This window comes from Silurus aristotelis (genome assembly GCF_946808225.1).
Source record: "Silurus aristotelis genome assembly, chromosome: 13".
NCBI lineage: Eukaryota > Metazoa > Chordata > Actinopteri > Siluriformes > Siluridae > Silurus > Silurus aristotelis.
In genome coordinates, this window is record NC_139586.1 from 27,864,651 (window position 1) to 27,890,642 (window position 25,992).

The window sequence follows — 25,992 nt, forward strand, 5'->3', positions numbered from 1 at the left end:
TCAATGTTAATATTTGGTACAGGATCCTTTGTTTGCAATTACAGAGGTCAAACATTTCCTGTAGTTTTTCACCAGGTTTGCACACACTGCAGGAGGGATTTTGGCCCACTCCTCCACACAGATCTTCTCTAGATCATTCAGGTTTCTGGCCAGTCGCTGAGAAACACGGAGTTTGAGCTCCCTCCAAAGATTCTCTATTGGGTTTAGGTCTGGAGACTGGCTAGGCCATGCCAGAACCTTGATATGCTTCTTACAGAGCCACTCCTTGGTTATCCTGGCTGTGTGCTTCGGGTCATTGTCATGTTGGAAGACCCAGCCTCGACTCATCTTCAATGCTCTAACTGAGGGAAGGAGGTTGTTCCCCAAAATCTCGCAATACATGGCCCCGGTCATCCTCTCCTTAATACAGTGCAGTCGCCCTGTCCCATGTGCACAAAAACACCCCCAAAGCATGATGCTACCACCCCCATGCTTCACAGTAGGGATGGTGTTCTTGGGATGGTACTCATCATTCTTCTTCCTTCAAACACGTTTAGTGGAATTATGACCCAAAAGTTCTATTTTGGTCTCATCTGACCACATGACTTTCTCCCATGACTCCTCTGACTCCTCATCCAAATGGTCATTGGCAAACTTAAGACGTGCCTGGACATGTGCTGGTTTAAGCAGGGGAACCTTCCGTGCCATGCATGATTTCAAACCATGACGTCTTAGTGTATTACCAACAGTAACCTTGGAAATGATGGTCCCAGCTCTTTTCAGGTCATTGACCAGCTCCTCCCGTGTAGTTCTGGGCTGATTTCTCACCTACCTTAGGATCATTGAGACCCCACGAGGTGAGATCTTGTATGGAGTCCGAGTCCAAGGGAGATTGACAGTCATGTTTAGCTTCTTCCATTTTCTCATGATTGCTCCAACAGTGGACTTTTTTTTCACCAAGCTGCTTGGCAATTTCCCCGTAGCTCTTTCCAGCCTTGTGGAGGTGTACAATTTTTTCTCTAGTGTCTTTGGACAGCTCTTTGGTCTTGGCCATGTTAGTAGTTGGATTCTTACTGATTGTATGGGGTGGACAGGTGTCTTTATGCAGCTAACGGCCTCAAACAGGTGCATCTAATTTAGGATAATAAATGTAGTGGAGGTGGACATTTTAAAGGCAGACTAACAGGTATTTGAGGGTCAGAATTCTAGCTGATAGACAGGTGTTCAAATACTTATTTGCAGCTGTATCATACAAATAAATAGTTTATAAATCATATATTGTGATTTCTGGATTTTTTTTTTAGATTATGTCTCTCACAGTGGACATGCACCTACGATGACAATTTCAGACCCCTCCATGATTTCTAAGTGAGAGAACTTGCAAAATAGCAGGGTGTTCAAATACTTATTTTCCCTCACTGTATATAGCTGACGCAGTACACAGTGAAATGAAACAACGTTCCTCCAGAACCCTGATGCTACATGAAACAACATAAAACAACAATAACAGAAACAGAAACAGGGCCAAAGACTAGCAAGTGTCCTCACCACATAAAGTGCATGTGTGCAACATGGTGCAAACAGTGCAAAGACAACACAAGACAGTGCAAGACAATACACAGAACACAAAATTGCTCCGCCAGTAAATGTGTTTTAACGAGACAGTGAACAGTAGCAAAAGGATGGAGCCACCAGGAAAGAGGAAAAGAGGAAGACCAAGGAGGAGGTTAATGGATGTGGTGAAGGAAGGACATGCAGGTAGTTGGTTTGTAAGAGGCAGATGTATAGGGGGGGTATGGAAACGGACGATTCGCTGTGGTGCTCCCTAATGGGAGCAGCTGAAAGAAGAACAAGAAGAAGACATATACATTCTAATATATGTTTTAATCGCAGTCTGACTTGTGTTCAGTATCTGTTACTTTTTTACAGTTTTTACAGATTAGTCATAAATATATTATTCATTACTATTGTTTTTTTAGATCGAGCAAAAACTGAAGAATCATGGGTTGTACAAGAACATCACAGTGAAATTTCGAGAGCAACCAGATGGAAAGCTTTTTTACAGGAAAAACTAAAACTGCAAAAAAAGATTAACTCAATTCTTGAGCTGTTTTTTAAATGTAGGCATTTTAGAGCTAGTAGCATGTTCAGTCTCAGCAAGGGAGGAAAACCCTACCGAGAAACGATACTAAAGGGAATTTGTACGTTATGGGCCATAATTTTATTTATGTAATGGTGGAAGTATCCAGTCAAAATGAATGTGTGAAAAATATATTGTGTTGCATTAGAAAGTCTCTGTAGATGTGTTATTAAGATCTTCCCTAATTGATAAATATCTGATTGGATGTTTGAGAGCAGAAAAGACTGTTGAAATTCTAATGTAAATAAAAAATTTTCTTTGGAGAATGGGATTAATTAAGGAAACTTATACTACAATATGCACATATAAGGAGCGATACAAACTGTTTCAGTGTAGAATGACATCAAGTTCAAATGGTATTATAACTGAATAATTATTGAAATGAAGCTGCTGAATCAAGCAGTAAGAACAAACCAAGGCAACTGACAGCGGTGGACAGTAAGGAAGTAAATTAAATTTGTTACTGTACTTGAGTAGCTTTTTCATTGTATCTGTACTTCACTAAAGAATTTCTTTTTAAAACTTTAAATCTCAAAACTCTGGGCTTCTAGTAGTTCCTAGAATAGCAAAGTCCACTAAAGGTGGTAGAGGATTCTCACATTTAGCTCCTAAACTCTGGAATAGTCTTCCTGACAGTGTTCGGGGTTCAGACACACTCACCCAGTTTAAGTGTTGATTAAAAACTTATCTTTTTAGCAAAGCCTACACATAACACACATCACATCATAACTTTGTGCTCCAGAACATCTGATCACATGCACATTATCAACTTGTGCTGTTAATATCATGAACAGCAGCTACGCTAATTCCTCTCCACTGCTTCTCTTTCTCTCCCCATCCTGAGGCATCCTGAGGTTTGGCCAGCTCCAGTCACCTCCCACCTCATGAAGATTATGGACTTTAAAGAAGTAGATGCCAAACTCGCAAACATCCCGAACCATCTAGAGACGTACCAGTGCCAATTGGATCCCACTGCATGTGTGGAGTTTGACATTCGACTTCCTGGAGTGTTTAAAGGCTCTGGCATGGAGAAGCTGATGCTGGATCTGTGATGATCACAAATGTTGAGCTCAGTAGCTCCTAGTTTTATACCAAAGACTGTTGAAAGAACATTTACTTATTATCTTATACTCCAGTGCTCATGTTAGTTCTCACTCTCCAGTGTTCTGTACTGTTGAAAGATTTATGATCAAACTCTTGATGTCACCCAAATGAGGATGGGTTCCCCTTTTGAGTCTGGTTCATCTCAAGGTTTCTTCCTCATAACATCTAAGGGAGTTTTTCCTTGCCACAGTCGCCACAGCTGCTCATCAGGGATAAATACACACCGTTCACCTTCACTGTTGATTTCTGTAAAGCTGCTTTGAGACAATGTCTGTTGTGAAAAGCGCTATAGAAATAAACTTGACTTGATTTTTTGGAGAGACTTTTACTTCACTACATTTCAAAGTCATATATTTTACGTTTTACTCAACTACATTTTACGAAATCAGTCTTTCCTTTTGATTTATGGAGATAAAAACTTAACTGGTCAAAGGATCGAGCGTGTGCTCTGTTTTAAACTTGTATTGATCGGCGCTTGGTTCATCTACTGATCACCAACATACAGTTCATCATCAGTTCAACATCAAGCAGAACATTTAGAGAGTAAAATAAAAAGTGTTGCCACAACACCGGTGGCCTTATTTGCCAGATTCTTTTTAAGTAGTTAAAAAGAAGGTTTTGTGTTCATGATCATTGTAATAGAAAACAATCAGTGTTTGAGTCATTAATATCATTCTATTAATAGATCAGTGTGCTGAGAGTCACATTCGAGTCTTTTCACATATTCTGAGTTATAAAGTAAAGAGTCTTGTGATAAAAATAATAATAGAAACATTATAGTTATAATAAATCATAGTACTTTGGATACTTAAGTACATTTGAAGGCAAATACATTTGTACTTTTACTTACTTTTACTGGAGTCACATTTTACTGAGTGGATCTTTACTTTAACTCAACTACATGATTTGTCTACTTCGTCCACCGCTGGCAACTGATTGTTGTTGTGCGGAATAATTAGAGATGAAAATTACAATGATTTAAAAAAGATAATATTCATATTTTTATGTGCACATACACTACAGCCTACTGAACTATAGCAAGTCCAATACTGTCACCTGCTGGCAAAGTTGTGATAGATAGATAGATAGATAGATAGATAGATAGATAGATAGATAGATAGATAGATAGATAGATAGATAGATAGATAGATAGATAGATAGATAGATAGATAGATAGATAGATAGATAGATAGATAGATAGATAGATAGATAGATAGATAGATAGATAGATAGATAGATAGATAGATAGATAATTATTTTGTGTGTTTGTCTGTTATTTGAGTCACACTATCAGTATTGTTGCATTAATATCACGTCACAAAGTGAAGTGTGTTATTATTTTAAATAAATCATCTCAGTTGAAGACTAGACTTTAATCTTGAGAAGTAAAAAATGAAAAGAAAAAGAGAAAAGGTTTTCATTCAGAAAGTTTCATCCATACTTTTATTTTTTTTCACACTAGATCACAAAGAGAACAGTATAAGAATTTGAAATCTTACCTGATTCTACATAGAGCAAGATTTCTGCCCAAAGTCAGTTAAAATAAAAATTTTGTTACACAATAACCAGTTTTCCAGATTACTAAATATGAGGAGGTCCAAAAGGGGAGTAAATACTTGTGCAAGAAACTATGATCTATCTTGGATAACAAGCCTAGAACATGTGCACTTTAAAAAAAGAAAAAAAAAATGACACAATTAGAACAAATTGAAATCTCCGACAGGTAGTGAAGGAATAGAAAGTTTCACCATGTATTTTATCAATACAGAGGAAAAGAATATACAGTCGCACCCAAGCATAGCAAAGTTACCCATTGGAGATGTGTATTTTAAAGAGGTGGTAACTAGAGATGGCAGGAAAGAGAGTAAAAATAGGTCCAGGATTCTTTGTGAAACCTTTGCTTTCCATCCTTGTTTTGCTTCGTTTTTTTATTTTAGTTCGTTGAGATGACACAGATTGGTAAATCAGTTCCTCTGTGTCTTGAGCCTCTTCCATTTCTATAGCAGGCATCTCGGGGTTAAGGATTCAGTTGAAATGTGGAAGGCGATTGCTGGTTCTGTGACAGAAACAAGATGGAGATTTTGTTGTGAACGATCCTACCCTCCTATAACAATGTCATTTCTAAAGAAACATTCGCTATGACTATATCTTACAATGAGAGAAAAGACTGAAATGAAAAAAAGAAGTATTTACATACATCAGGGTCCAAGATTTCACTTAATGTACTGTAACACCATCAATGAACTGACCATATTTGATTAAGACGTTGAGTTAATTCGTTAAACAATGCTGCATTTTCATGTTGTTAAAAAGGTCACAATTTAACCTTTTAAATGCTCACAATCCTTCACTGGATTCAGACCTACATTACTTTCCCTTGTAACTACACTCTTTTTTCTATCAGTCCCACTGGAGTTATTGAATTACAGACATACAGGGCAACAGCCATTCAATCTACTTAAAAGACAAACAATAACATCACAGTCTAACAAACCAAATCACAAGCCTTGTCTCACGTGACAGAATTGAATTTTCTTCCACTGAACCTAATCGTACACACACTCAATTACTTCAGAAAAACATTTCTTTTTGGTTGCAGTTTGTGAAATCACATTGAGCAGAATGTGATTTCACAGTAAGACGTGTTCCTGCATCACAATCACTTTTTTTTGCCGCTGGAGCTTCTGTCATGTCTGATTTCATTCCTGAACAAATTCAATGCTATCTATTTCTTAGCGTCATCCAGGAGATAACTTAACTTGTCATAACTTCTCATATCCACCTGCTGAATATTATGTAAAAACCATGTGTAAAACCATAAAAGACCTCTGACTCATTAAGGCCTTGAATCTACAAGACATCAGAAGGTATGCTGTGGTATCTGTCACCAGGAGATTCAAGTTGTGATGTGGGCCTTCATGGTTGAGATTTGTTGTCTAGTACTTTCAGTACATTTACATTTATGGGATTTGATAGACATCCTTATCTAAAGCAATTATAATGATCTTATAATTGTATTATTTATACGACTAAACATTAGAGGTATAAGGGCACAGCAGTGGCCTCTTGTTGTGATGGGGTTTTTGAATCAAAACCCTTTGTAGTCAAAGTTCAACACCTTAACCACCAATCTATCACTTCCAGTAGATCCAGCAGTCTAGCCATAAAAAGTTTGGTCAAAGTAACCAAGGTCCTTACACATGCTCATTTATCCTAAGGCTCATAATTGGTCCATAGACTAATGAAAGAAATTGAATGGGTCTTATAAACCATGTGGACACCCAGGTGTGTGGGTGTGGCCTACCTAGGATAGAGAATGCACTATGGGAGAAATCTTGGCTCCTGTTGTGGATTTTACTTTGACATGTTCCACCTACCTAAAGATTGTTACACCCCTTTAAAGTAGAGGTGTTCCCTAACAGCAGTGGTCCGTGTCAGTAGGATTTGCTCGCTGCTACATGGCAAAAATAGTTCACAAACTGTTTAAGGATCATGACAAAGAGTTTGTTGACTTGGGCTCCAAATTTCTCAGATCACACTGTGATTAAGAGTCTGAGAGAAGTTCTGGACAAACGAGTTCAATCCGTGGAGGCTTCATCTCACAATTTATAGGACTTCCAGACCTCAACAGGTCTAATCTGCTTTGAAAGCACATGACGGAGCTACACAAAAGTTGTTCTGATGGCATAATGAACTTTAAATTTACCACTATAACCACATAAACTTTAGCATTTTTAGAATTTTTAGAATAACAATATATTAACTGATCATCAGGTGGATCTGGTTTCAGGCCTTTTTTGCAGTAGTTGTCACAAGCACCCAGTATTTCATGTTTTTTTGAGACACGATCCTTTTGTTTCTATGCAACAAACGGCAAAAACACAACAATTTGTCAGTGAATGACAGGAAAAAAGTTCTGTAGACAGATTGTACATTTTTGGCTCTAAGAGAAGAACTTTTGTAAGAAAGAGTAAGGGAGAGAAGATGTTAGCAGACTGCCTCACCCTACAGTCAAACATGGAGATGGAAGCTTAATGATTTGGGGTTTCAATTCTGATCTGATTTCACCAGAAAATGAAAGCAAACAGTCGTCTGAAGTCTCATCTATCATGGAATCACCGCACCTAAATCCTATTGAACTGTTTTGGGATCAACTGGATAGTAAAGAAATCTCCTACTAGAGAAGAACATTTTTGGCACTTTTTACAAGGGGCAAAGAAATGAATTGTCTGGATGTTTAAAGCTGTTCTTAATGCTAAGTGAGGATTTTTTCATTGAAAATGTAGTGTAACATCTGGACATTTATGGATTTGTTTGGTGAAAATAAATACTGTAACATTACCAAGTTTGTTGCATAGAAACGAAAGGAGCGTGCATGTGTCTGTCAAAAACAATCAAGAACATCATTTTGACAGATGCTCAATATTCTGTATGTAATCAATTGTACTGCAACTTTGTGGGATCAAACAGTAGTGTATAACTTGTGATTTAACTTTGTCTTACTGAGACATGTTAGCTAGCCCTGACCCTGAAATGCACAAACAGCCATATTTACCGCTTACGTGGCCTTTGCTACTTTCGTGCGCTTCATCCTTTTCCTTCTCATGAGGGTGACTTGAGGCCTCTTCAAGCCGGCGATGAGCATCAGCAGTCTTGGTCTAGACTTGGTCAGCCAGCTCCTCAGTAGCGCCCCTTTGGGAAACCTTAAACAGAGAACAATTGGCATGTCTGTCATGTTGCCAGGAACAAAACTATATTGATTTACGTTAAACTATATATAATGTGTCAGGATTTTGGTGGATCCTGTGAGGACTCCTGTTTTCTCTGTTTCCCCACCAGATGTCGCCAGTGTGTCTTAATGTCCTTAATTAGTTAGTTAGTCAGTATTCAACCACCTCCTGTGTCTATTTAGGCGCCCCTTCCATCTCAATTCCTTGATTATCAATTTTAGATGGTTTGCCATTTGCGTTTTTTATTTTTATTTATTTGTTTTTTGGAGCCATTACAAATTATAGAAACTAATAACTCCATTCACGGTTGATGTAAATACATGTACATTTGCATTCTGCTTTTGTAGCTGATTCTGCAGATGAAATTAGGCCCAGGTCTGTCTAAGAGTTTAACATGTTTAATATCTGGGTAAAAGAAAAACCAGCCCTGTATGAGCCCTGCATTCTAATACAGTATATGATGATTACACACAGCATGTGGATAATGTATTACAGCGAAATGATTCATTTATTTTTTTATATCATGGTGAAGAGATGATTTCATTATGTATAGTATAGATAAATGTATTGAAATGAATTGCCTTTTCAAGTCATATAAAAACATTTGTTTTACATTAATTGCACCTGCATAGTGTATTTACATTTACACTTCAACTGTGCACTACTCTGATACACCTAAATCATTCAAGTACCAAAAGAATTATTAGAATATTACCTCAACCAGCAACACTTTCCACTGAAAAACCTTTTAGATTTCTGAACAGTAGCACATTGAGACCACAAACTCTTTCCAACTCCTTGCAAAAACGCAGCATTGATGATGGTTTGTCGCACTGAATAATGTGACTTCCTCACATTTTATACTGTATATGCTGTTCCAGCTCCACCAAGTTCTGACTTCTGAACAGGAAGGAAAATGTGCAACCTCCAATTGTTCAGCTTTTGCTGGTCATGCATGGTTCAACTAGCCAGAGAGATCTAGCAATGTTTAGATGTATTCTGGCTTTGCTGGAGCCCATTGTTCCTGACATTCAGAGGCCTGATGGTAAATGTTGTGAGCGCAACAATGTGTGGCGGACATTTTTTTCTTGCCTGCTTCTGTTTTTCATGAGCTGGTCTGTCATGTGTCCTGAGAAACAGGGTCAGGATGAGGTCAGGTACTATGAGACTCTTTGAGGAGATATTAGGGGTGGGTATGTTAGATTAAGATGATGTTTGGACGAATCTTGGCCATTTTTTCATTCTTCCTTTCAATTCTATGAGTCAAATCTTACCAGAAGTACATCTTCTAAAGTCAAAGCACCTTTGTTTTGGTCAGTATGCACTCACACACAAACACTCTTACTGTTGTTACTCAAATACAATGGCTTTATATTTCTTCTAAACTGTTTTTATATAGTTCATATGTTAGGAAACAAACCACTTTAAATTCTTTTGATCCCGGTGTTATTGTTGCCTCTCTTCATATTAGTTTTTGATCATCTGAACATAAAGTTGGTCCCACCAATTTGACCATATTGCCATGATGAGTCCTGAAATCTTTCCTTTTTTATTTAATTTTTTCCCCCAATTATGATGAATTTGCTTATTTATTAACTTCGATATATTTAAGCAAATCTGCATTTTTTGAAAAATAATAAATCAATAAATTAGGACTCTACATGGAAACATTGTGTATTGTAATCATAGTGAAAAACAGCGTCTCCACATGCAGGTGATTAAAAACAAACATGTCATTATAAAACAATACATGCAGCCTTTCTGTAGCACCTAAAGCACAAATTTTTTTTTAACAATTAACAACCGCAATAAGCATTTTTTTTATTTACTCATCTTGCAGTACCTTTTGTACTTTGGATTTCCTGCCTTGTTACTTATCATTTATATACATACAGGTATATTTGCAAATATTGTGTATAAGAAAGACAGAAAGGAAGTTAGTACTTACCAATTGACCCCACACATTTGTTAGGTTATGCCCCCTGCGTCGCTGCTAAGGCACATGTATAATCCTAATCCTTTCCCACTAGAAAGTTCAACCAAGATGGGAAAAACAAATCTGCTGGTTAATAAGAGGTCATGAAGTACATGGTGTACAGTGGGTTGGGGAGGGGTGTGGTTTCATGAAAAAAAGGAGGGTCCACTCAGCACTTCTCCCTGTGGATGACAACGGATGATTCCATTCTCTCTACCAATCAGGATGCTCGCCCTGCCTGTTTTTATGACATGCATGGCACCAGTATCAAAAACACTCAACTGTTTTGATGGTGCACAGAGGGGTTCGCCAAACTCTCAATGTGCGACAGAGATACAACAATCTCTCTCTCTCTCTCTCTCTCTCTCTCTCTCTCTCTCTCTCTCTCTAAAACAATTTTGTGATGACCTGATCATAAAATTATTTGCTTTTTGAACTTCCCATTCCACATGTGGTACCCATTTGCTGTTATAGTAATCACTTTTCTGGGCAAATGTTCCACTAGATTTTGGATTGCGCTTGTGAAGATTCGTTAACAGACTTTACCTTCTGGCTGGGTGAAGACTTACCTCTCCGTGAAACACTTAAATTAACCCTGTTTTAGGTTTGCTTTGCTTTTATTTAAAAAAAAAAACAAAAAAAACATCCACTCAACAGAGTTGTAGACTGATTTATCTCAAGTTTGTCATCATTGTATGTCTCTCTGGACAAGGGCGTCTGCTAAATGCCATAAATGTAAATGTATCCCTGAGGTGTTCATTAGAGGTTGAGGTCAAAGCTTTATAGCAGGTCACTCAAGATCTTTCACTCCAACCCATGTACAGCATATCATGCAACAGAAAAAAAAAAAAGTTCTGGTTTAGGCAATTTCCAATTCAGATATATCTAATATACACAAATACTCACAAGGGCATGAGTTCAATCCCACCCAACTGGCTCTCATATCCGACCCAGCCATCTGAGAGCAACACGCTGACAATTCTGGATGTGTGAAGAAGCTATTATATTTGTATATCTGACAATGAAGCCTTTTTTTCTCTAAATGTATATGATCACATAAATATGATTTTAATATTAAATTTGCATAGAAATACAGTAAGAATGGCCAATATCTATCTCAGGAGCCCGAATATCCTATTACACTAACAGTCCAGTTCTCTAACAAGATCATATACATAACATACGTTCGTATAGTGTTTTTCCACATACTGTAGTTCAAAATAAATCCAAAAAAAAAAAAGTAATATTAAATGATTGCAGTTGTAGTGTATGGACTTTACTGCAGGGGGAGATGTAGCATTAATCCACCACAAAAGGCCATGGCTCTGGGATGCTCCAGGCTTGGTCTCCCATCTGCAGCGCTCAAGGGGGCTTACTACTGCAACAACAGAGAGAATGGGAGGGGAGGCGAGACAGAGAGGTATGGTGGGACATTGGCACTGCATTGCAGATCAACAAATTGGAAAAGGAGAAAAAGATTGCAGTCCTGAATGTGTCTTTTACATGCGATTTGGTTGCTTCATTGATTGGGAGACTACATATTTTCTCTATTTGCGATAACCGTCTCTTTGTTCTTGCCTGCTTGACTGTGTACTAACGTAGATGTCTGCATAATAATTAAGATAGCACTTATCATACTTGCATAAACGAACAAGCAATGAAGGATACTAAAGATGAAAAAATAAAAAATCCTTCCTCTAAGAGTTTGAGTGAAAATATGAGTCAGCCGTCATTTCACATGATGAGTGCGGAGACAATCTCACTCAAGTGCTTTGAATGCCTTTGAGTTTCCTTTAAAGCACAGCAATCAATGCAACCCACATCATAGAGACAAATGTGATGGGACACCTGACTTTTCCAGCCATATTTTGTTTTGTCCCCAAATTGTTACCATGAAATTGGAGGTACACGATTGTATAGAATGCCTTTCCATGCTGTAGCATGAAATTGATTTCCTTCACTTGAACTAGGAGATGCAAATCTGTTTCAAATCCAGTTTCATGGGTTTACATGGGTTGGAGTGGAAGAATTTTAAATGCCCTGCTCTTGACCTCAGTACCTGACTTTACTAATGCCTTGAATGAGTACAACTTTTACTCTTCTGGGAAGATGATCCACTAGATTTTGAAGATGTGTTTGTGGAGATTTACTCAGCCATAATGGAGGATTGGGGTCAGTGTTCAAGTGATCCCAAAGATGTTAAATAGGGTTGAGGTCAGGACCACGTCTATAGCAGGCCACCGAAGATCTTTGACTCCAACAGGTTTCTTCTAGTTCAAATGAAAGGAAAAGTTCATTCTACTGCCTCCAAAAGACAAAAGTCAGCTGTCCCAATACATTTTTTGAGGTAGAATTATAAAAGAATTAGTAATGTAATTTTTACTGGAGTCATATTTGTAATCAGGGGTTTGTACTTTTTACTGAGGTAGAGGAACAGTGTTCTTCAGACACTACTGATGGCTCCATGTACACATAAATTTGTGTTTGGCAAACGTCATTAGTGAGAATCCTGGCAAAAATAATGGGGCATGAAATCTGCTTGTTCTAGTCATACATGATTGCTGATTTTTTTTTTTAAATCAATTTTAAGACTAATAATCTAAAGTTAATTTGATGTAGAGGAGTTTATAAAGAGTCGTCCTGAAATAAGAGAGTCTTCAGTATCAAGGTTAGGACATGAAATGAACCTTTTGTGTAATGAACAGTGCTTGTGATTTTAGTTTACCTTACCCTCAATATAATTAAGGAAGCCTTAAGACTGTGATAATTAGAGGCAGAGAGACAGATAGGTGATTAGTATTAGACATCAATTCTCGGTTTAATCAGACGTCTGCCCCAGAACACTCATCAGATAAGACAGGCTTGGTGGGCTTAATCAGATTACTGTAGCCATCGAAGAAAATAGAGCTACTTATACTCCTCTGGCAATCACACAAAAACAGGGCAAGTGCAGAGACATATGCAGTGCACCTGTTAGTGGGTTTAACTCTCATCCTTTATACCACAGAGCTGCTGAATTCACAGGAAAGGTGTGGATACTAAAACAGCTCTGACAGTAGTTCAGCTACAACATAAATCATAGGCTTATATTAAAATGCTGATTCATTACTTTATTGTTTCTATTTTAACAACATATTCACAAAGACTTGGCACTGTGGGTGATATAATAACTTTTTATTGAACAACAACATTTTAAATTAGCGATATGATAAAGCTTTCTGTTTGAGTTTATACACTACATTAACAAAAGGATTGCACACCTGACTTTTTCCATCTATATGTGGTTCTTCCGCAAACTGTTACCACAAATTTCGAGCCTGAATGCAGCCCAGGCTGGAGGTCTTTGGATTGTGCTAGCATGGATTTTTTACCCCCTACCCAAAACTGTTCCAGCATGACAATTCGCCTGTGAACAAAGCCATCTCCACGAAGATATGTTTCATGCATTGGAAGATCTTGTGTAGGCTAACACCTTTGGGATGACTGCCCCCCAGGTCTTCTCACCTCATCTATATTAGTACCTGCCCTTGTGGCTGAATGAATCCCCATAATCTCCACAAGCACTTTCCCAAATCTAGTGGAACATCTTCCCAGAAGAGTGGACGTTATTATAAGAGCAAACGGGGACTGAATGTGGAATGAAATGTTCAAAAAGACTATACGATTGGCCTTGTGGTCAGGTAAAGAGAGAGAGCAAGATGAAGAGGCTGGTAAAGGAATGAATGTTCATACCTGCTGTAATGTAAATTAGGTTTGTTAACATTAATTGTAACTATAAAAGGTTAGAAATATGTTTCTTTGGGTAATATGTATTCTCATATCTATCCTTGTGCATGCATGTATTGTAAAATTTCAGGAATGGATACACAGTTGATATGTTACTCCTTTAATGAACAAATGTCCACATAATTCCAAAATACAAAATCCTCCATATCGAACATTTTGTATGAACAATCCACAGCTTTGTGCTTTTGACTTTACACATTTATAGAGGTGAATGTAAGCAAACAAAATAAACGAAAACAATCATTTCTACAAAATGATTAAGTGAGGATGATGTGAGATGCAAGAACTCGTGAGAAATCAATTCTTTATCCACAACTCTGGAATGTATCACTGAATATATAGTGTGGGAAATGAAGTGGTGTTTTGAGCTGCAGGAGGAAAACATCATTTCGTGTTCATTTCGCTGTGTAAAAATGCTCGTGGAGTTTTTGAATTGATTTGGTTTATTTTATACAGAAGGTCATGGTAAGCTGATCTTTTGGAACCATCGGGTTTAAAGATATACGGTGGAATTTGAAGCATCTCTTTGGGTTCTGACAATGCGGCATATATCTTTAAGATTATTTTCAATCTATAATGACTACAATATGATCACGTTTTTATAATTCTGCTGTGAAAAATACAAATTCGACATTTTACTCTCCGCTACAAACATTTCCTCAAATATACCTGTTTATTAAAATAAATCTACAATTTCTTTCAAAACACTCAATAATATCGTTTGTTTCACATTCTTGAAGCCTGCGATTCTAAAACAGTGGTTTTCAGATTTAGTCTTACAATTGTTTAACAAGGGTTCTTTGGATAGCTAACGCACTTAGGGGGTATGTGAAGCGTCACAGAAAAAAACACAGACAAATCGACAAACAGAAGAACTCTAGAGCAAAGGTCCATAACCATCCCAATACCAGGCGTGGAGGAGTTGCTACCAGGCCGCAAGAGCGTTTTCTCTGGAAAATGTCTATAAATAAAACTCGACTACAGTGTTATGGTTTTTAAAACACATGCATGTTACTTTTTTCTATGCAACAAACTTAGACATAGAAATAGACAGTGAATGACTGGAAGAAAGTTCTGTGGACAGATGACATTTTTGTCTCTAACAGAGGAACATGTGTAAGATGGAGAAAAGGAGAGAAGATGTTATCAGACTGCCTCACCCCCACAGTCAACATGGAGTTGAAAGCTTAATGGTTTGGGGTTGTTTTGGAATCCTGAACCAACATGGCAACCATTCCATACTTCAACAACATGCAATTCAATCTGGACTGCACCTCACTGGAACTGACTTTTCTGTATCAAACTCTAGAAGCGTTATTTAAGGAGCCAACAGTCGTCTTGGAGTGTTATCTATCATGAAATGATCACCGCACCTAAATCCTTCTGAACCGCTCTGGGATACAGAACAACTTTTGCAACTTTTACAAGAGGCATGGCAAAGTATTTCAACTGAATGTTTGCAGAAACAAACTGTCTGAATGCCAAGAGTTTGTTAAGCTGTTCTTCATGCTAAGGGAGGATTTTTTCAATAACACTTTTTTTTGACAAAGAAATAGATAGATATAGATCTATACAGTATATTTAATTTATTTAATTATTTTTAGAATATGTACAAAACAAAGCTGTTCCATGCTGAGTTTGAAGACCCTTGCTCTAGAGAATGCACGATTCCACGATTTTCCCCACTTTACCACACTCATGATCATGTAAAAGGTCACGTGATGAGCCCTGCATTCCAGCACTGTATATACCCTTGCAGGCTTCTGCTTCCATTTCCTCTTGAAGGAATCCCCCCACATCCATTACAGGCTGTTTAAATACTTTATGACATCTTGGAAGCCTGAATAATAGAGTTAAGATAGTAGCAGACGTCAGGCATAGATCGCATGATGCGTTCCTTTTGAAACACTGCCAAACACATTAGGGACAAAGTCATATACGATTGTAACAGTATAACAATTGACATTTTGTTAGTTTGCTGTTGCAAATTAAGTTCGATTTTTATCGCCACACTTTACTTAACGGCTTTAAGCACCTATAATATGCTCAAGGCTGAAATGCAAAACATTATGTTCTGTACATTTGCCTCAATGCATGTGCTTTTCAGGGTTCACAGGTAAAGATTATTATAATAACAAACCACCTTTAGGGTTTAATAAGGACTGATTACAGACATTGTGACTGCAAACACTATTTAACACCCATCAAAAGCTGGTGTTTACAACAGATAGTCTTTACAACATCATTGGCAATCATCCATAAAAGCCTGTAGTGAGCGGATTGTGTGCCAGGTCACATTATTATTCATTTACTGAAGGAAGTTCAATCCAATTTGGAGCCCCAAACCAAAAGGATCTCTTTGGCACTCTTTCCTTTCTGGCTTTAGGTTAATTTCAGTGTAGTGCAGCTGAGATATATGTAACTCCAATTCATATATTTTTTCAGATGATCAAACTTAAAACCTTCCAACAGAATATACACTATATGGAGAAATATTTGTGGACACCTCAGCATGCACCTGATAATTTTTTGAGCATTCTATTCCACACTTAATCCCCAGTTAAGTCGGATATTGATGTTGGTGAGTAGGCCTGGGGTGCAGTCAGAACTATTGTTTGTCCCAAAGCTGTTCAATAGGGTTCAGGTCAGAGTTCTATAGCAGGTCACTCAAGAATTTCCAATCCAAACAATGTAAAGCAGATCTTCATGGCGCTGGAATTTCATGCTGGAACAGGTTTGGGTCTCCTAGTTCAAGAGAAGGCAAAGTTTCACCACATCCAAAGACGTCCTGTACAATTCTATGCCTCCAAATGCTTTTGGTATTTGGCTGTTCTCATGCCCAGATACAAAAGTAAATGGACTTTAGACTCGAATCGAGACCCAAACCTGTTCCAGCATGATAATGCCCCTGTATACAATGCCAGCTTCATAAAGATATGCTTTACATGGGTTGTAGTGGAAGATCTCATGCTATGAGCTTCAAATCTTTTGAACATGATAAATGTGAACACTGACTGCACCCCAGGCCTCTTCACCTCACCTACATCAGTACATAACTTCACAAACACCCTTGTGGCTGAATGAATCTCCACAAATCTCCACAAAATCTAGTGGAACATCTTCCCAGAAGAGTGGAGGTTATTCTAGCAGAATATGGAAAATAAATATGGAATGAAATGTTTAAAAAGTATATACCAATCTTATGGTTAAGTGTCCACAAACTTTTGTCCGGTTGAACCTGATCTTGAACTGAACTGCACAATGCAGTGAAAGTTTTCATCATGCCACTACTGAAATGCTATAGTGTGTTGCATTCCATGTTGAGTGGGATTGCTTTTCACTCTGGCATGAAATGTTTCTCTATAAAAAAGTGCAGTACTGACAGTTTATTAGAAGCACTTCAAGCTCTGCTTCTTGCTCGCAAACGCGTTTCTACTGGAAGCTGCTACGCCGTGCTTATTGTACCGCAAAGGGATATTAAACGCTGTACTGGAACCCAGGGCTGGTACGCTATAACAAAGAACACGTATGTGATGTGACACGAGGGGTGACTTGCTAATAGGTGTGAAGGGAAATTAGCAAAATATACCTTTGAAAATATATCTCTCAAAAGCAAAAAAAAAAAAAAAATCTACGGACAGATAAATATGATCCTCATTTGATGCAAACATAATAATTTCTATTGATTTTATAAAACTGCTGTAGACAGGCTTTAAGTGCAAAATGTGCAATTTTTCAAAAGCATTTAGCTTTTAAGAACTAGCAATCTTCAAACGTACAAATACCACTTTGTATTTGGTAACAGGAAAAAATTGCATTTGAAAAGTTACATGAAAAACGATATACTGTGTAAAAGGACGTCGAGAGTGCACTGAGAGACCGCTGTGTGTGTGTGTGTGTGTGTGTGTGTGTGTGTGTGTGTGTGTAGGGGATGGGGGGGGGGAGCATGTCGATTGTGTTAGCATGTTAAAAAAGTCAGAGTGCATAATTAAAAATCGCATGCGTATTTATTGTGACTAATCTAAACCTGATCCATGCATAGTTTTGTTTCTGTTTCCACCAGAGCATGCTCATTAAAAAAAAGAATATAATCACTATATTGCTTATACGCCTTATTTATTTTACGGTAATTAACGAATTTAATTGAATTATTAGTGCACCTCGGTTGTATTAAATATTTTTCATATGATGAACACACATTCAAGTATATTTTTTAGATGGGCATTTTAAATGTGTTGTAAAAAAAAAAAAAAATTAATAATAATATTAATCTGACTTTTTGGAAAATCTTGTGATATTTTTGAATGAAATACAAACAAAGATGATTCACACTACAAAATAGCATCTTGGTCTTGGAGGTTTGACGGCTCACAAGACAAAACCACGCTTCTATTCCACTACGTACTTTGTTGATGATTAAAAAAAAATAATAATAAATCAATTGAAAAAAAATCTACTATTCATTAAGCTTTTAACAACGAAGGACATTCGTTTTTAAAACAGCGAAATTACCTTCACTGCTACACAGTTTACCTGCAGATTGCAATACATGTGAAAAAAATATATTTTTCAATTATTATAATGCTTTCTGAACTGAGTAGGTCCACCTGATTTTGAAATACATGATTCAGTGAATCAAAGGTGCTGGGATGTGCATTGTTGGTAAAACAGGTGGAAAAAAAATTTGTATGATCTGATATTTGAACCAAAAATTTACAGTCGTTTTACAATGAATGGATGAAAAAGTCCTGCAGTTCCCTCTACAAACATAATGACGATCGATAACAGCAAAAGAATATGAAGGCCACATCTCAGTGAATAACTAGAATGACCTTCTGAATGTCCCCATATGAAGAACCATTTCAGCACTCACCCAACCACCCCCATGGACCATACCTCGAAAAAACAGTTACAGTGCCGACGCAGCAGCTTATTCACGAAACTCCTGTTTACGAGAACATATCATTATCCTTGTCTGTGTCTGGAGATCCAGGACGGGATATTTCATACAGGTGTGAGCACTCTGAATTCTTTCTTTTTTTGAGCAGCTGCAGCATCTCAGCTAATTGTGCCTCCAGGACTGCCATGCGGTTGCTCAAGTAGTGAATGTCGCTTCTCAGCTCCTGCTTTAGCTCCAGCAAAGAGGCCTGCAGGTTGTGTTCAGGAATGGGATAGAAAGCTCGCTTGCCCTCAGCCTGCATTGGGCTTCGTTCCTGAGGAGTTCGGACGCTCCCTTCCCCGACGTTGTCCAGCCGCAGGTCGCTCTTTGTGATGCCGCTGTCACAGGAGTCTGTCTTCTTTAGTGACAGCTCTTCTTGCAACTTAGTCCTGTCTGGAAGAGTCTCCATGGACTCAGCTTTGGAAACGGCACTCCAGGAGAGATCCGCCTTCCCTGTTGCTTCCTTAAACCGACCCCAACCTTTGGCTTTGGTCGGTTCAGTAGATTTACATCCGAATTGGTGGCCAACAGGAGCATGAAGTTTGGCTTGGATTGAGGTCCTTGAAGCAGGTTCATATGAAGCCGAGGAGGAGGCGACATCAGGTGTGGCAGGGCTCTCGGTCACTGTGACAATACTAGTTGTAGCATTGGTTTCATGGACCATAGTTTTCTCCATGATGACTAAACCTTTCTCGATGTCCAGTTCTCCCTGATCCGCTCTCTCTGCTGCCAGCCGAGCCTCCTTCTGCTGACGAAAGCGCTGGAAAAGGCGCCGCACTGGATGATCTGGAGGAAGGTTGAGAGGAGCTTCATCCTTCCTTTTCCGCATCTCTTCTTCCTCACGCTTCACATCACTGATCTTGCGGAAGACTATCTGTGAGGTGGGAAAAAAAACAAGAAAAGATCAACATAAACATTGGTCTTGTTTCTCAGTTAAATTTACAATTTAAAAGACGTCATGACTGGGGGAATGGTGCAGCAGGTAGGACTTCCACCAAATATTTCCTTTGAGTGGAATTTCTGCATCTGGTTCTGAATCAGAGCCCATAGTCTGCTACACAGATTTAGGACTACAGTTTGCATCTGATCACCATCACTGTACAACTCAACATCGTTTAGCTGTAATAAATAGACATTCGATGCCACTCAGATGAGGATGGGTTTCCCCTCTTGAGTCTGGTTTCTCTCGAGGTTTCTTCCTTATGCATCTCGGGGAGTTTTTCCTTGCCACAGTCGCCACCGGCTCGTTCATTAAACGTACACATCATAAAGAACATCATATTCATTCTTTATCACCGTATATCTGTGTAAAGATGCTGAGACAATGTTCATTGATAAATAACAAATAAAAACAAATAAAAATGAATTGAATTAAATAGTTTCCTGTCTCACCAAAATATAAATTAGCTAAATTGAGCCTTGGTGTGCACCAGTTTCCAATTTTTCCAGGATAGGCTTTACATCCACTATGACACTGATCAGGGCACGAAAAATACAACAAAGGACACTCAGAACTGTTGAGGAGCTAGAATCTTGCATCAGACACATGGGACCATATTCCTCTCCCAAAGCTTCGACAACTGGTCTCCTCAGTTGCCAGATGTATACGGACAAATGATATGATGCTACACAGGCATTAATTTAAAAATGAATTTTTTTTCCTCAAAATGGTATATATTCTCAGTTTAGAAATGTGTAGAACTATGTAGAAATATTGTGAATAACATATGGGTTTTATTTATGTCATTATTTACTTTTTCTGATTTTTTTTTGGAAAGGGGGGCTGTATGTACATTAAAGAGAAATGAATAAATGACTTTGCATATTTAGCTGCACCGTTTCCAAATTGAAAGAGAATGCCACTTTACACGGTGGACACAAATCTAAATTGCTGCGACATGCACTCACTCTAAAGCATATGAGACAATGATCTGATGAAATGAACATGTTATCAGTGCACACATGCATCCATGACTGGGTTCTTATGCAAGTCTAGACCATTAGAGAGCCATTCAAACTAAAACAAAGCTGTGCTGGTCATTCGGTGAGACGGTAAATGATGTGAAATACATGATCTTAAACCTGGTACCTAGGTGGTGTTTGCTAACAAGGTAGTGACGCTTATCATCATTATAGACCTCCTCGTTATGACAGACCTCTCAGGGAAGGTGCATATTCAGGGAAGAGCCATAAAGGATCATAAGAAGAATGACTTTGTGTTTTATATATATAAGTATATTTACAGGTCTATAATCTTGCCCCTGTGTACCACCAAATGTGGCAAGGACACTCACTATAGTCCTTAGCTTTGTGTTCTGTTATGTAGAAGATGTACAAGATGTTGTGTTATGTAGCTTTAGGTTGTGTTATGTTATGACAATAAAAGCTTCTTGACTTGACTTGACAAAATGAGCTCCATGAAGATATTACAAGAGCTGAACTGGAACTGACACACTCACTCCACTGTGTGTTACTGCTGCTACAAATCAGAAACAGAATACAAACAGAAACAGAAAAAGCATTAATATGTATATACTATTGATTTGACCTTGAACTACCGGCATAGCTGCTATTAATGAAAATCTATAAAAACCATTTAAATATCGTCATATACACCCTTTTATCGTTTTTGTGAGAAACATACATATTCCTTTTGTTTCTATGCAACAAATTTAGCAATGATATGAAGGTTTTCTTTAACCAAACAAATATATAAATGTCCAGATGTTCAACATTATTTTCATTGAAAAAACCCTACCCAACAGCTTTACACACTCTCAGCATCCGGACAGTTTGTTTCTCCAAACATTCAGCTAAATAATTTGCCGTGCCTCTTGTAAAACTTGCCGAAGATGTTCTTCAGTAGTTGGAGATTTCTTTACTGTGATTCACTTCATCCCAGAGCAGTTCAACAAGATTTAGGTGAGGTGACTGGCAGATCGTTCCATGATAGATATCATTCCAGACATATGTTTGCTCTCTAAATAACGCTTACAGAACTCTGACGTACGTTTCGGCTCATCGTCTCGTCGTACGGTGATGCAATGTTGGTTTAGGGCTCCTTTCACTTTCTAGAATAAATCCCCAAATTTCCCTGTTTCAAAACAACCCCAAACCATTAAACTTCCACCTCCATGTGTGATTGTGGGGGTGAGACAGTCTGATCTCATCTTTTCTCCTGTTCATCATCTTACACATGTTTGTCTGTTAGAGCCAAAAATGTTACATTCGGTACTCCACATAACTTTCCTCCATTTATTCACTGTCAATTCCCATTCCATTTACTTGTGCTTTTTATTTTTTTTATTTTACCGGGTTTGTTGCATAGAAACAAAAGGAAAATGCATCTGTTTCTCAAACTATAAAACACCAGGCATTCCAAAATTGCTAAGAAACATAGAATTTTATTTAATAATTTACATAATTAATGTGTCTTCCATAATTTGTCCAGATTTTTGCCCTTAGACAGACCGTACTTTAAAGCTTTGTTACTTAGAAAGTGGGATTTGAATTACATTGCTATTGCTAGTAGGTTTCATTCTGACTGGCCAGGAGGAGGAACCCAAAACTTCAGTGTGTGTAAGGAAGTCTTAATTTAGCTGTCTCGTATCCTACTTATAAAGTAAGGCCAAGCATACCTAAATAACAACTAGAGGAACACAAAGGATGTATTCGGTCATGACTGTATATCAGTTACAGTCTTTTAAACAGTGTGGAAAATGGGAGGTTCAAAATTTGTCATCATTAACACCAAGGTGAATGTGATAAATTGGTTACAGTACATAGGGTTTAGCTTCCAGGTTTGGTTTCAGCAAGCAGACGATAAACGTCGGTTCGGCATCCACAGCGAATCGCTTGATTAAAACTGAAAACGACACATTTGCGTCAAGCTTCCTCTCTCAGCCCCATCTGTTCACCCTCCTTACGACGGCGTGTTCTGTGTTTGAATGCAGAGGCAGGGCTCTTGTGTTAATGAGGTTTGTGTATTCATTAGCTCCTGCCCAGGGAATGACTCAGGCAGGCTTTGCTTGGCCCAGAGGTCAATCATGGCACTCAGGTGCACCACCAATAAATCTACTTATACATGTCCTGGGTGTGAAAAAACAAATAAAACGATTGGATTTTCTAGGCCATGGAATCAGCATACTAAAACTGTCATCTTCATTTTGTCCTAGGGGCGGGCAAATATTTGTGCTCCATTGTACATCAGGACTCTGAGGGTAAAGCTGAATTAAAATGGGACGCAGCAGCTTTTTTTTCCTAAGTTGCCATTAGCTTAAGTGATATTAGGTTCTTTACCGGGACTCTCACATTTCACCAGCGTCAGGGCTAAAGATGATCAAGTAGAACGTTAGTTCTCGCAATAGGCTGGCATTTTTATGCCGCTGAAATAGCTAGAGGTTACAGCTCAGTGCAATCAGCAATTAAATGTTCCTAACACTATGAGAGCATACTGTAGTCCAGACTTTATAATCTTATCTTTTTAGTCTGTTTTTATGCTTAGTGTTTGTTTTATTAAACAGAGCTCCTTTGAATCGATATATCCTGCCGTTATTACTTTAAAAGCTCAGACACTCCAAACATGTCAGTTTTTTTCTATTAGGCTGTTTCTGTTCAGAATAGCCAGTGTTGTGTTTTTCTCACTGACAAGAAATCATGGAGTAAGGGATTAGAGCTGGTAGTTTTGTAGACAACAGTTTATCACAATAATAGAAATCGAAATTGCTTTTCAGCTTTTAAGATAATGATTGTCTTTCGCACTCCCCTAAAAGATTTTATTCCTTTACTATAGTGCTTCAAAGGTCATTAAAGTGTGACACAAATTATGTCAAAGCGAGTATCTAAACACAAAATGTCGAGAATGATAGAAAATAATGCGGAAAGACATTGTTTAAATGTTACCATAAAACGCATCCAGATTTGCAATGACTATGCAAGTACAAGTCTAAAAAAGTTCGGACACTGTGTAAAACGTCAATAAGAACAGAACACAATCATTTACCCTAATAATAATAACCCTATAATTGATTCACTTAGGGCATAGAAAACATCTCAAATTTTGAAATGAACAAAACTTTACTATTAAAAAAAAAAAAAAAAAAGGCCTTTTTGAATTTGATGGTTGCAACAGGTCTCAAAAAAGTTGGAACAGGCAACAAAAGTCTGAAAAGATGTTACTAAAAAAGAAAATAGCCGGAATAGGTTCACCAATCTACGAAAAAAATGGGTCTACAAATTGTAAAACAATTTCAGAATAATGTTCCTCACCATCAAATTGCATAGACTTTTTAAATATCTCATCATCTATAGTATATACATCATCAAAAGGTTTAGAGAAGCTGAAGAAATCTTCAAAGGACAAGGAATAAAACCAATACTGGATGCTGGTGCACTGCACAGACCGAGGAACACCTCCAAAAATCAGTGTCTGTGCAAACAGTTTGACATGTCATCCACAAATGCCAGGTGAAGATCTATCATGCAAAGAAGAATGCCTGTGTGAACATGATCAAGAATTGCCCCCCCTTCTCTGGGCTGAAAACTGTTTGAAACTTTGAAATTCTTTTGTAAAGCATAATTGCTACATCCTTTGGACTAAAGAGGAGAGGGACCATCATCAGCGCCTAAAAGGCTGCATCCCTGATGGTATTGGGATGCCTATAAAGGCTCCATCAATGCTGAAAGATATTGAGAGAGGTTTTAATTAACATGCTTTCATCAAAAAACAATGTCTTTTTCAAGGAAGGCCTTGCACATTTCAGCAAGACAATGCTACACCATTTTAAGCATCTATTACAATAGCCTGGTTTCATACTAGAAGAGCCTGGGTGCTGAATTGGCCTCCCTGCACTCAAGACTCTTCAACATTTGAAAACATTTTGCCCATCATAAAACAAAAAATATGACAAAGAAGACCTAGGACTGTTGAGCAGAAAGAATCCTGTATCAGACACGAATGGGACAACATTCCTCTCACGAAACTCCAGCACCTACTCTCCTCAGTTCCCAGATGTATACAAACTTATTAACAGAAAAGGGGATGCTACACAGCGGCAAACGTGGCCCTGTCCTACCTTTTTTTCCTGGTGCAATGGTACAATTATTCAGTTTCAATTTCGATTTTAATTACAGATTTTAATTACAGTTTAAGTTTTTTGCAAATTCTCTGTAATTGGGGTTGTTTTTTAGTTAAGATCAAATACATACACTATAGAAACGTATATATATATATATATAGTATAAGATTGGTACCTGTATGTGCTTTTTTTGAACATCCCATTCGACATTTTGCCCCCATTTACTGTTTTAATAACTTCCACTCTTCCAGGATGGTGTTCAACTAGATTTTGGAGTGTGCTTATGGAGATTTGTGGAGATTTATTCAGCTGCAAAGGTGTTATTAAAGTCAGGTACTGATGTAGGTGAAGTGAGGAGGCCAGGGGTGCAGTCGGCATGAGAAATGTATCCAAAAATGCTCAATAGGGTTCAGACCTCTATAGCTAGGGATCTTCCACTCCAACCAACGTAAAGCATATGTTTATGGGGCTGGCTTTGTGCACAGGGGTATTGTCATGCTGGAACAGGTTTGAGCCTCCTAGTCCAAATGAAGAGAAAATTTAATGCTACCACATCCATTTATTCGTAGGGTAGCAACAATGGTGGACAATGTTGCATCATATGGTATATCACTATAGTGTATGTACAAATACCAACGGATTACATGTTCTATTATTACAGCAATTAGGAGGACAATGGGCATTGACATCACACATATCCATAAACGATTTCTTGTGCTTTAAGTAAGAATTCCCTGTAAACATTCCTTATAACTTTAAAAACTTTCTTTCGGCTTCTCCCATTAGGGGTCGCCACAGCAGATGATCCGCATGTTTGATTTGGCACGTTTTTACACTGGATGCCCTTCCTAACGCAACCCTCCCCATTTATCCGGGCTTGGGACTGGCACTAAGAGTGGCTGGGGTTGGTTCCCTGACCGGGGATCGAACCCGGGCCGCAGCGGTGAGAGCGCCGCATCCTAACCACTAGACCACCAGGGGACCAAACATTCCTTATAACTTATATAGCTGAAACAGTGGGCAATAAATTAATTCATTACTTGATATAAATCATTCCTTTCTCATTTATAATCACTTTGTAACGCATGTCTCTATTCATTTTAATGACATAGAATACTGATAACTCAGTAGACTCAATGGCTATCATATAACCAATATATTTACTTATAACCAACCCCGAACAAAATGTTAAGGGGAAACTATTATCAACAGTAAAAAGCACAAGATATTTTGACACAAATTCAGCCAAAGTGTGTGGGAAA

General features: G+C 38.0%; 2 protein-coding genes and 1 long non-coding RNA gene across 3 annotated transcripts in view; 1 reads left to right on the plus strand and 2 right to left on the minus strand.

Annotated features, from left to right (window-relative positions):
* The window catches only part of rab3b (RAB3B, member RAS oncogene family), a 346,193-nt gene that overhangs the window by 252,934 nt on the left and 67,267 nt on the right, over nucleotides 1-25,992 (plus strand). The gene's annotated exons all lie outside the window — the stretch shown is intronic.
* Nucleotides 4,638-10,057, minus strand: LOC310735323. The gene is made up of 3 exons (XR_014536264.1): nucleotides 9,902-10,057; nucleotides 7,779-7,926; nucleotides 4,638-5,279 (listed from the first exon to the last, which is right to left on the minus strand). It is a non-coding gene; the product is annotated as an uncharacterized lncRNA (long non-coding RNA).
* kcnh1b (potassium voltage-gated channel, subfamily H (eag-related), member 1b) overlaps nucleotides 17,820-25,992 on the minus strand; it is a 50,555-nt gene continuing 42,382 nt past the window's right edge. The window contains exon 12 of the mRNA XM_083559083.1: nucleotides 17,820-19,527. Coding sequence (XP_083415209.1) covers nucleotides 18,664-19,527 — 864 coding nt within the window. The 3' untranslated portion in view covers nucleotides 17,820-18,663. The remainder of the gene's footprint in view (nucleotides 19,528-25,992) is intronic.